This window comes from Typopeltis vanoorti, chromosome 24, assembly GCF_054136105.1.
Source record: "Typopeltis vanoorti isolate ZY-2024b chromosome 24, IOZ_Tvanoo_1.0, whole genome shotgun sequence".
NCBI classification, from domain to species: Eukaryota; Metazoa; Arthropoda; class Arachnida; order Uropygi; family Thelyphonidae; genus Typopeltis; species Typopeltis vanoorti.
The window spans coordinates 54,163,835-54,177,105 of record NC_143572.1 but is presented as its reverse complement, the minus strand read 5'-3'; the positions used below and the strand labels follow the sequence as shown (position 1 = coordinate 54,177,105).

At 37.2% G+C, this 13,271-nt stretch overlaps 1 protein-coding gene across 4 annotated transcripts in view; it reads right to left on the bottom strand.

Annotated features, from left to right (window-relative positions):
* The window catches only part of Uvrag (UV-resistance associated gene), a 247,078-nt gene that overhangs the window by 113,973 nt on the left and 119,834 nt on the right, over nucleotides 1-13,271 (bottom strand). For all 4 annotated transcript variants that reach the window (XM_090413519.1, XM_090413518.1, XM_090413517.1 and 1 more), the window contains one exon: nucleotides 1,361-1,447. In XM_090413519.1, the coding sequence (XP_090269645.1) occupies nucleotides 1,361-1,447 (87 nt within the window). The remainder of the gene's footprint in view (nucleotides 1-1,360; nucleotides 1,448-13,271) is intronic.

Below are 13,271 nucleotides of genomic sequence, written 5' to 3'. Positions count from 1 at the left end.
GCCCCCTGGTATTTTCCAATACATGTTGCCATAGATAGTTGTCCCTTAATAACTGCATAAAATCCAATTCCTTCCTCCCATGTGCCCTCTCCTCTTTCCAGTCAATGTTACCATAATTGAAATCACCCATAATAATTGCCCTCCTTCCACTCATTTCTTCTATTTGCTTATGCATACTATCCCCACCATCCACTCCATCACCCGGTCTATAGCAGCACCCAATTGTATATTTTGTTCTGCTAGATTGTATCTCACACCAAACAGCCTCAAATGTGCTTTTTTCCCCATCCTGCAGTTCAACTTCTATACTCCTTGGCTGAAGCTCATCAGCTATCATCAATAACACTCCTCCCCCCTTTCTAGAGAAAGCAATATCACATTATTTGGACTACTGTTGTTATACTGAAGGAACTGTACTCCAGGAAATTGATGAAGTCAATGGATGTCAATTTAATATGGAAAAGTCTAAAGCTGTGCATTTTCAGATACAAAGATTACAAGCTGTGTACTACACTGAGGGAACTGTACTCCAGGAAACTAATGAAGCGAGGGATTTGGGTGTAATAGAGAGTTGAAATTTAGAAGGTATATTGCTAAAGTAGCCAAGGCAGAACACAGGATTACTTGGTTATTAAAGAACACACTAACAAGCAGAGAAAAGGAGTTATTATTTCTCTTTATAATACCTGGATATGACCACATCTGAGTTTACTATGCTCGTCACCCGAGTTTCTTGAGGATGAAGTGGTAGAGAGGATCCAGAGGCGAGTGACCAAGATGGTGAGTAATCTGTGATATGTGATCACAGATGACATTTAAGTTACTTCAAGGATTTTATAGGATTAATGCAGGGGAAATGTATCTGCATTTAACTAGTGGGCAGAACAAGAGATCATCCCTGGAAGTTGGATAAGAGTGTAGATAACAAGGGTTTGGAAACTAATTTTTTGCTTGGAGAGTAGTGAATAATGGAATGGGATAATCAGCTGTGAGTGATTTGTCTGTTAATGGCTTCAAGGAGAGGTAGGATAGTTATTGTGTTGGATAGTTTGGGTCTTTCACAATGAGTGTGTGTTAGGACTGCATGGAGGTGCCCATGCATAATAATAATAAAAGAACAAAGGAGTGGCAGAAGGTGGGAGGAAAAACCAATATAAAATTTCATGCCAAGAAACTTTTATCCAGATCTGAATATCAATCAGATGTTTAAGCAGTTAACAAAAATATAGTCACTGAATACAATAGATGGAATATACTATTGTTATACTTTATCAGACTTGTAATTAAGTTCTTCCTAAGCTATGACAAAATAAATATCATTACTGTAAGGTTCTATGTAACGTTATGGTAAACTACTTGCCTGGAGAGAAGACGCACATCCATAATAGCCTTCTAACATCACGAACAACAATGCATTTGATTTGAACATCTTCCCTTCTTTTGGAATCTATATGCAACAAGCATACCAAAACATACAGATCAGATTGCTTATTATGATAAAATAATTCTATCATATAATATATATCTGATATCAAACTCATTAATTTTTTTTCTATATTGTAAAGTGTATGGAACTGATTAATACATTAGAATAATGTCAACTATCTTTACAGAATACAAATATTACATTATTTGGCCTAAAGATGTCACAATAGTGCTCTGTAACAGATAAGTGTATACTGTATCAAACTTAAGCCTTTAACTTCCACATTTAGCGGCATAAGAGGGTTAATCTATTAATCCATTAATATGAGAGAAAATTAGCTAAACAGGTCAACAGTTTTTTTTGTTGTTGTTGTGTGTATAGCAAGCAAGAGGAAAAATGAGTATGGTATAGTTCACCCACCGTTTGTAAGTCTCTCCTTGGCATTTTGCCAAGAACAGTTGATTCATGCGGAAGGGGAAGAAAGAAATGAAGGATATATGAATTGGTCGCCAACATACAAAATCACGTGCTTTCTTGTCTGTCGCTGTACTAGTACTAGCTTGATTTCTGTTGTCGCTTTTTTGCATTTTTTTTATTATTAATTTGTATGATGGATCCAGTACAGTCAACAAGTTCTGTTGTTAAACGTTTCAGCAGCTCTTGCAAAAGAATATTGAATAATGTACTGACATTCAGAGAAAAAGAATCGTCAGAAGGCCGTCTCCCTGTTCCCCTTTCTCAAGTCATAAAACGTGCAAGTGCAATTGCGGGCATATCGGGGTCGACTGTTAAAAGAATTTGTAGGGAATCAAAAGGTGAAGGTAAGCCAAAATTTAAATCTCCTAAAAAAAAAAAAAAGCGCCAGAGAAAGAAAAACATCAAAACCGTAGCTTTGAATGATTTTGATGTAGATGTTATTCACGAATTTTACGTGGTCGAGAAAAGAGTGCCAACTGTTTCAAAATTGATTCCTGTGCTTAAAGAAAAAATTAATTTTCGTTAGAAAAGAGAAACTTTAAGGAAAATACTTCATAAAATCTGATTTTGTTTTAAAAAGTCCCAGAATAAAAGGAAACTTATCATGGAGCGAAGTGACATTGTTTTATCTAGAACGCAGTATTTGAGAGCAATAAGACATTTCAGTGAGGAGAAATGACTGATTGTGTATCTAGATGAAACTTGGATTAATAGTAATTTAACTTATGAAAAATATTGGCAGTCTAAAGAAGAATGTGGAGTGCTACAAACCGGAAATGCCTCGAGGCGCATAATAATTTTGTGTGCGGGTGGAGAAATGGGTTTTTTTTTTTTTTTTTACCGAATTCAAACTTACTATACAAAGCCAATTCAACTACTGGAGATTACCATGGGCAAATGAATTCTACGATCTTCAAAAAGTGGGCAGAAGAAAAACCTGATTCCAAACCTACCTAAAAATGCTGTTGTTATAATTGATAATGCTTCATATCACTCTATTCGATTAAACAAAGTTCCAAATTGGTCTAATAAGAAGCAAGTTCTTATCGATTGGCTCTCTGTAAATAACATTTCTCATTCCCCAGATATGCAAAAAATTGAATTGCTTAATTTGGTCAAAAGAAACTCGCCCACAACTAAACTATTTAAATTCGACACAATGCTCAAAGAGCATGGATTTCTAGCTTTGAGGCTACCACCATATCGTTGCGATATTAATGCTATTGAGTATGTTTGGGCAGAAGTGAAAAGTTTCATTCTCCTTCACAACGTAACTGGGGATATTGACATGTTGAAACTTTTTCAGCTTTCAGAACAGGCGAATGAAAGTATTACAGTTCAAAACTGGGGAAAATATTGCTCTCATGTCATCTCATTAAAAAATATGTATTGGGACAGAGACGGAATTATCGAAGAATTATGCGAACCTTTGGTGATCAGTTTAAGTGAAAGTGATGGCGATCTGGACACCGATTCAGATGACTCTGAAGATTAAAAGGATTTGATAATGGTATTTTTTTTCAACATTTTTTTTTTGCATGGGTTTGTTAAAAGAGTCACAACAAGTCATAAATAATTAATCGGTTTAGGACATTAAAGTGTCTCAGTTCTCTCAACTGTAAGTTTAGAATATCTAAGTTCTTTTGAAAAAATTTCTGTTTTTCTGTATAATTATTTTTATTTTATAGAAAACTTTCTTAAAAATAAACTTAGTTAAATTTTTGTTTAATGCTATACCTTTTTTAATTTTGTTAATACTCTACGTACATTTTTCCAACTGTTATACAAGCAAAATAGTTACACTTTAAAAACAGCAATGTTCGTAAAAGAAAAGCTAAATTTTCCGACCTGTAATAATAAATCCCAGAAGACAAATTGATTACTCTATTATCGGAATGGATTCTCCTTTTTCTGACATGCGCAGAAGTGTCGAGGGATCTCTAATTGGTGGGCAAACTACAGGATGACTTTAAACAATGCTCATGGTAGGAAGGTGATAGAGGCAAAAGAAACAGTTGAGTTGCTGAGTGATCATTTTGAGAAGGTGTATTACCCAGGTGGAGATGTTGCAGTTGCTAATGTGAGAGAAGTATACCAAAATTGAGGTAGATGAACAGGAGGTGTTCAGCATATTGAAAATATCAATATTAATACAGCAGTACTACATAATTGTGCAAGAGAATTGGCATTGCCTCTGATGACATTGTTCCATCTAAGTTCAGCTTGGGCAGGATTCCAGGGGAGTGGAAAGAGAGTAAGACAGTTCCATTAGAGAAAGGTAGCACACAACAGACCAGTTTATATCAGGAGTGGTTGTTAAAATATTGGAAAAATAGGTTAAAGGTAAAATTCAACAACGAGAGGAAAGGGATGCGATACTGTATGTCGCATCCCTATCCTTTCATTGTAAAGGGTAGGTAATTTATTTGCAAAAACATTTGACAGAATGCCACATGGAAAACTATTACAAAAAGATGGAGCAAATGGAAATGGATATGAAGCTAGTAGCACGGATAGTGGTGAATGACAGACAGCCACCAGATAGTAGTAGTAGCATATGGTAAAGTGGAATCTAGAAGAATGAGGGTGATTAGTGGAGTACCTCAGGGTTCTGTATTAAGGCCACTACTATTTAATTCATATATCAATGATATAAAGAAAGATTAAAGGGAGGATATTCAGTTGTTTGCTGATGATGCAAACTGGGAAGAGCAACAGTTAATAAATGTGATGTGGATATCCCGCAGAATGATTTAAATAAACTGACATTGTGGGAAAAAGATAATGATTGTCAATTTAATGTTGCAAAATATAAGGTTATGCACTTCAAGGTTGATAAGGTTAAATACAGTGTATCATACTGATGTACTGGACTGCAGGAAACTGATAAGACTAGGGACTTGGAGATAATGGTGAACAGAGAGTTGAAGTTCAGAGGGCATATTGAAAAAGTAGGTAAAAACAGCTCAAATAATTACTTGGATGTTAAAAAATGCGCTAACAAGTAAAGATAGGGAAATTCTTATCCTTTATATAAAGCTATGATTCAGCTGCATTCTTGACTACTGTGCACAGATTTGGTCACCTGGATTTCTTGGGGGATCAGGAAGTGGTAGAGAGGATTCAGACGAATGACTTAGCTGGTGAGAGGTTTGTGGAATGCTCCTTATGGATGAGAAGTTGAAGGTGTGTAGGCTACAAAGTTTAGTTGATAGGCAGAAAAGAGCGGACATGATAAAAACTTTTAAGATATTAAAGGGGTTTTATAAAATTGATAGGAAGGAAATTTTTTGATATAACAGATAGAGAACTAGGAGTCGTCTGTGGAAGTTGTGTAAAAGTGTGGTAAGGGTGTGCAGACAAGAGTTTTTGTATAGAGAGTGGTGAATAAGTTGAATGAATTTCCTGAGTTAGTTGAGTTCCCTGACAGTGAATGAGTTTATGCAGAGGTTTTATGAATATAATAGTTAGTTTAGGTCTTCCAGATGAGTCTCTGGACTATATGAAGATACCATATAATAATCAACATAGCCATTACAGTTTTAAGTGGGAATATACAGTATGCCAAAGCCTCAACCTATTCAAACACTTTCTCAGATTTAATCCTCAATCTAAGGAAGACTTCAGCTGTCTTATAGCAAATCAAATCTATTGCCGAAAATTCCCAATTCAAATTATGTATTAAAGATTAAAATTAATGCCGTTTTATCAACCTTCATACATCACTAGACTGCATGTAATGGAAGCAAGGAAGAAAATTTTATACCATGAATTTTCATGGAAGAGCTTCAAGTTTGCAAGTCTTTGATTGGCATGAGTCAAAAGGCAAAAATCTGGAGCAGATCAATGAGTCACATTATAGACTCATCTAGTCTGATAAATACATCTGGCATGCCTAGAGAAGATTTTACTTGTGTGTCACACTGGCAGTGTAATGATGTACAATTGCTTCTTGTGACATGAATTAGTTTCTTCACAAGAATTCCTGAGAAAAATTTGTAATTTTAAAATCTCAATTTTTTTTAAATTTCATTTTATGTTTTATTTATTTTTTATGTGGTTCTTACCCATGAAAGGTTATTAGTGAACCTATAGCACATTTGTACCGTGGGTGGGTGGGCTAAAGATCCTCCCCATTTTTTTTTTTTTTTTTTTTTTTTATCAATGTTATATATATACTTTTTGTAATTTTTATTTATTTATTTTTAAATAGTCCAAAAACCCTACTCAAGAGACCAAACACAGAACTTTTCCAGGTCACTTCAGGCATCCAATAAGTGGGATTACCAGGAATAGCAGAAATATTTCCAGAGAAATTGGCATCTTTTTTTTTTTTTTTTAATAATCTTGGAAAAAATTCAAGATTTTTTTATTGTCCTATTATTAAAGAAATCTCATCTGATCTTGTTCGAGTTGACTGCACTCCCAGTCCCTTCAATGCATGTCTGTTCATGTGCACTATTAAATCAAAGTTAGTAAAATAATTATTTAATTCTTATTAATTATTTTTGAATAAAATCAAAATTTAGTTATCCCTAACAATGAATAAAAAGTACAAGGAATGTTGGCATATTTTAAAGAAGATGGTAAAAATCAGCTTGTCATCAAATGTGTTTGAAAACACTGCAATGCAAAGCATTATCAAGAAGTGGAACTTTATCATCTCAAACATGTTCAAAGCCTGTCAAACAGCATGTGCTAGAAATAGATGAATTAGTTGCTAAACTTGTTTTTACAAACTACTGGTTGGAAACTAAAATTAGTTTCCGAACACTTGGAATTTCTATTAATACTCTCATAAAGAGAGGATTTATTCAAGAAAGTTTCTCTAAAAGAGACCTACAATTACCAAACAATACACCATCTGTTATGGCATTCATATATACTCATTAAAAAAAAATGCAGCTTCTATACTGAAAATATTTTAGTTTTAAAATGTAAGAAGGGAAAAAAATTAGCTTTTCTATAGATGAATGGACCGTAATAGATTGGTGAACCTGCATATACACTATCTACCAATAACTGTTTGGACATTTTAGCAATTTACAATTGATACTAGTATCTCATATGTTCACTGGGCATCCACAGATGCTTTATGGTCATTCGGATGCCTGGTGATGTACCACATCAGGCCTTGCCATGTAGTCCTGTTGTATGCTTTTTCTGGAGGCTTCAACTCTCTGAAGATCAGTCACTCCATCCATCCATCTCATTGATGGTCTACCCTTTTTTTTATCCAGGAACTTTACCTTCTATTAATGTTCTGAAAAGTTCTCCTTCCATCTTTTCAATGTGTCTAAAATATTTTAGCTTTCTTCTGTCAATATCCTTAAGGAGCCTTAGAGCTCTACTGATCTTTGTTAACACCCATTCATTTGTATGCCTTTCAGTATATGATATTGTCAACAGCCTTCTGTTACACCTCATCTCAAAAGCGGCTAACCTTTTCTTATCTATCAAGTCTCACATCCATAAGTCACTGTTGGAAAAACAAATGCATCCAAAATCCTCAACTTTGTTCCCATGCAGATAGATCCACCCTTCCATATCTTAGACAGGTTTCCGACTGTTCTTTTAGCCATTCCTAACCTTTTTCTGACATCTTCTGAACAGCAATTCTTCGCATTAATAATGGCTCCCAGGTACTCAAACTTGCTGACTTTCTCAATTCTTTCTCCATTAAGGTACACTTGTTTCTCAAGAGCTTCTCTGTTTGTATTTCCTTTGAGAACCATAATCTTTATCTTGCTACTATTGAGTTGAAGTCCTCTGTTATTATTGATTTTGTTAACTTTATCAAGCATTTGTCATCGTTATTCCTCGTCATTACAGAGGAGTATGGTATCATCAGCATACCTCAGATTACTGATCAATCTACCACCTATCCTAATTCCTGTCTTGAGCTTATCCAATGCTTCATGCATGATATCTTCTGCATATACAGGGTGTTCGGGATAAATTTGACAGTTTCGTAAGGAAAAAGAAAATCTTCTTTGTATCTATTAAATTTAATGAATTGACAAAAAAACATTACAGGCAGAGTTAATTACAATACTATCAACAAGATTTACTCAAAATAACCACCATTAGCATCGATCACAGCTTCAATTCTGCTTCGGAACCTCGAACAAGCTGATGCTACAGTCTCCCTGGGAAGGGCCGCAAAAACTGTTTTAATTTTATCCATTAACTGGGCTTTTGTATTACTGGAAGTGCGATTGGTGTCTTTTTCAACTGCGCCCCATACAAAATAATCCATGGGGTTAAGGTCTGGGGAGTTTGGAGGCCAAACATTTGGACTGGTGAAGTCGTAGAAATTTTCAGACAACCATTTTTGACTTTTCCCAGAGGTGTGGCAAGGGGCCGAATCCTGCTGCCATACATACGGCCTACCATTGGCTACCCTTGTTATCCAGGGCTTGACTACAGTTAGCAACTCCACGAACAAAGCCCGAATTCCAATGCCAGGGTTCTTCAACACCTGTTCCTGCAGATTTGCGAGGAATTCTGCTGTACGAACGCAATCAGATCGTCTGCTAGGGATCTTTCTTCTTGCTACATCCTCGTAGTCACCATTGCAAGTCTCTAGTTCATGCCTGATTGTTTTTACTGTATTCAGGGAGCATTGGGCAGCAGTCGTAATATCCTTATTTTGATGGCGGGCACGAATCATCATGATACAAGTTATTCTCTTCCATGATTCAGGTGGGTTCCAGCTATCCATCCTTTCTGACATCTTGTATATGAATGAAGAAGGGTCCAAACTTTTAAATGAAGAGAAGTGTGTGTTAATACATGTAACTTACGGAAAAATATAATTAATTATAAATATGTCAAATTTATCCCGAACACCCTGTATATACTAAACAAGTGAGAAAGTAAACATCCTTGCCTAACTCCTTTTCCAACCTGAAGCCAATCATTTAGTCCAACACCTGTTCTTACCATGGATTCTTGCTCCCTGTATAAGTTGGCTATCAACCTGATAGTGTGTTGAGGAAAAACCCATTCTTTTCATTACTTCCTACAGTTTCACATGCTGAACACAGTCAAAAGCTTTAGAGTAATCTAAGCAACACATTACCAGAGGGAGTCTAAATTCTTTATATTTTTCTATGATCTGTCTAAGTCAAAGGATCCGATCTCTGGTGTCCTTATCTTTCCTAAAACCTGCTTGTTCCTCAAGCATCTCTGCCTCAACTTTGACCTCAATCTTATTTAGCATGATCTTCAATAAAATTTTGCTTGCCTGAGATATTAAAGTAATAGTTCTATAGTTCTTGCAAGCCTTCATATCTCCCATCTTATGTAATGGCATGAAAACCGACTTCTTCCAGTCTCTAGGCCATCCATGATCCTGTCTCCCACATCCTTGTAATCAATCTATGAAACACTCCTATCCCTCCATCCCCTGTGGCCTTATTGCTGTTAAGCTGCTTAACTGCTCATTCAAACTTCATACCTAAATGAAGGAAGGAGTCCTCTCACCAGAATTTTCCTGGTGAGAGGGCTCCTCCAAATTTTCTTTATCCACTCTATTGTACAGCTAATCACAGTGTTCTTCCCATCTGTTTTTGATTCCAATTCTTCTGTTAGTGATGCTCCATTCCTGTCTTTGATGACATTCAATTTTGGCTTAAACTTGTGCTTTAGGTCAGGAACTAAATAAAACATACTTTTATAATTGTGCCTCCTCATCTGGAACTTTGTCTCTTCACATTTATTAGTATCAAACTTTTCATGTCTTGCTTGATGGCTCTTCTGACTTCTCTATGTAATCTCTTTTATTCTTCAGTCCCTATGTCTCTTTGTTTTTTCAACTGCCTTCTTTTGATTAGTTCCCATGTTGAATCTGATATCCATGGGTCTCTTGGGCTTCTTATTGAGCTGAGATACTTCTTCGCTGTATCCTGTATTATCACATTGACTCCTTACGAAAATATTTCTGGTGAGTTCTCCTCACTGGTCTCCAAAAAAATCACCCAGCCGAGTTGATGTTTCTTCTGTAAATCCGCTAGGAATTACTCTAACATCCTGTCTAGTGGGATGTGCCTGACTTCGAAATTTTCAGAGTCTTAGTCTTACTCTGGCTCTTATTAACTGATGGTCTGTAGCACAATCTGCTCAAGGAAAAGTATTATTATTACAGGCGACTCCAGTGAGTCCTTAGACTCATCGAGGGAGGTCCTAAACATCATGTCCAGACAACTATATGACAATCTCACAGCATCTATCACACCTTGCCTTGAACTCACTCACTGTCATAGCACCCACAACAGACTCTGGCAGCTTATTCCACTCATTTACCACTCTAAAAGTAAAGAACCCAGCTCTAATACCCTTGTTAACCACACTCTTTCCCAGCTTCCATAGGTGTCCCCTAGTTAAAGGTAGCGAAAGAAAAGAGTGACAGAGTTAGGATGGCGAGCCTGTTGCCACGGTATGACAGAGAGGTGTTTAGGAGGAGGGCCATAATCGCAAATGACTTTATGCGCAGGTTATGCAGACGGTGTGGTGTGGAATTCGTGGATGTGTGGAATGAATTTGATGGACGAAAGGATTTACACAAGATGGATGGCCTGCATTTGAATGGATTTGGTGTGCAGAGACTGGAAAAAGTATTACTGAATGAATTGAAAATGGATGTGCAGAACCAGGGAAACTAGAACTACCAAGGAGTGGGGAAAGTGGATATGCAGACATCAGTGAGACAGTTAAGTGTAAGAATGTATATAATGAACCCCCAGTCCTGATCTCAAAAATATCCTCTGAATTAATCCTATGGAAACCCTTTAACAATTTTATGTCTAAATCATATCTCCCCTTTTCCGCCTATCAACTAATTTCTGCAACCCACAAATCTTCAACCTGTTCTCATAAGGTTCATTCCATAGACCTGCTATCATTTTGGTCACTCGCCTCTGGATCCTCCCCACCTCCTCCCCATCAAGAAGAAACCTAGATGACCAAATCTGGCCACAGTAGTCGAGATGACGTCTTATCAAGGCTCGGTACAGAGGTACAATAACTTGTTTATCTCTGCTCGGCAAAGTATTTTTCAACAACCAAGTAGGTCGATGAGCTGATTTAGCCACTTTTGCAATGTGCCCCTAAACTTCATCTCCCTATCCACCAACACTCACAAGTCCCTGGCCTCATCAATCTCCTGGAGTACAGTTCCACCAATGTGGTATACTGCTGCTAATCTTTTCACCCCAAAATACATAACCTTACATTTTGCCACATTAAATTGACATCCATTCTCCTTAGAGCAGAACTTAATCTATCCAAGTCATCCTGCAAGATTTTGACATCTTCTGCATTCACTATTGCCCTACCCAACTTTGCATCATCAGCGAACAAATGAATTGTTCCCCTTAGATCCTTTCCTATATCATTAGTGAACAAATTAAACAGCAGTGGTCCAAGAACAGAACCCTGCGGTACACCACTAGTCACATGCCGTCTTTTGGAGACTATTCCTGAATAAACTACTCTCTGATATCTCTCCATCAACCACCCACCTATCCATCTCACCAACCCTATATCCATTCCCATATGTTGTAGTTTATGGATTAGAATTCCATGTGGTATCCTGTCAAATGCCTTAGCCAGGTCCAGCAGTATCACTGTAAACCCATTACCCTTATCCAGTTCAGCCGTCACAGTGTTATAAAACTTGAGCAAGTTACTGAGGCATGATCTACCCTTCACAAAGCCATGCTGTCTCCCATACAGTATCTCATTTTCATCAATCCATTCCTGTATTTTTCCCTTGATTACTTTCTCCAAGACCTTGACGACTTCTGATATGCTGATCGGTCAGTAATTTGCAACAGTAGTCTTGGATCCTCCTTTATGCAGTGGAACTATTTTCCCCTCTTTCCACACCTTCGGGACTAAACCAGACCCGAGACTCAGATTAACAACATGGTCAAGGGCACTGATAATTCTTTAGTCGCTTCACATAAGCCCCTTACCGGTATATCATCCAATCCCACAGATGTATTCACATTAAGGTTTTGTAATAGACTATTCACCTCCACTTCATTCATCACAATTCCTGTATAAACTAATGGTTCCTTCATTTTTTTCAATGTCACCACCTGGATGATATCCTCTTGCAAAGTGCTCGCTCAGTAATTCCACTATATCGACTGATTCAGTGACCTCCTTACCATCGTCATTCCTTAAAATCATTTTGCCATGTACAGTTTTTTTTTTTGCTTGCAGCATATTGAAAGAACTGTTTGGGATTCTCTTTAGCTTGCATAGCTAGTTTCCTTTCATAATCCACTTTTGCCTGTTTTGAATGGTATAAAGTGCAGGCCTTCTGTCCTGCACTTTATACCGTTCATGTGCCTGCAGGTCACCTCTTTCTTTAAATTCCCTCCACAGTTGTTTCTTTTTTTGCAGCTCAAGCTTAATGGTGTTATTCATCCATTTAACCCCTACTTGTTTTACTATTCAGACCCTAGGTATACAATCAGTCATAACCTCGTGTAAATGCTCCTTGACCACTTCCCATGTTCTACCCACATCCAGCCCTTGCAGTTGTACATGCCATGGCACTGATCCAAGCAATCTCCTAAGCTTGTCATACTTGCCAGCACGGTAATTCCACATATACTCTGTCTTAATCGAAAATTCCACACCTTTAGCCACCTCCCAGGTCAAGACCTTATGATCACTCTCACCAATAGGTGGCAACATGGTCATATTCGTCACAGTCAAATTCTCAGATGCTATTATCATGCTATTGCCAATTATTAAGGGATAATTACATAGTTATCCCTTAATAATTGAATAAAATCCATTTCCTTCCTCACATGTGTCCTCTCCTCTTTCCAATCAATGTTACCATAGTTGAAATCCCCCATAATAATTACCCTCCTTCCACTCATTTCATCAATTTGTTTATGCATACTATCTCCACAATCTATTCCATCACCTGGTCTACAGCAACACCCAACTGTATATTTTGTTCTGCCAGTCTCAATCTACAACCAAATACCCTCAAATGAGCTCTTTTCACTATCCTGTGATACAACTTCAATTCTCCTTGGCTGCAGTTCATCAACTTTTATCATCAATAACACTCCTCCCCCCATTGTATTCTCTCTGTCCCTCCTAAACACACTATAACCTACACATTCTATCCCACTAACTATATCATCTTCTGTCAGCCATGTTTCACTAATGCCAATAACTTGTGGCCAGGAAGAGCCAATCAAGGCCAAAAATTCTTCCTTCTTGTTCCTAATACTCCTGCCATTAGTATACATGAAATGCAGAGGTCCCTTTGTCCCACCCCTATCTTGATGCGTTATTCTAACTATCCCATTCCGATTTCTTGTCCTTAGTACTG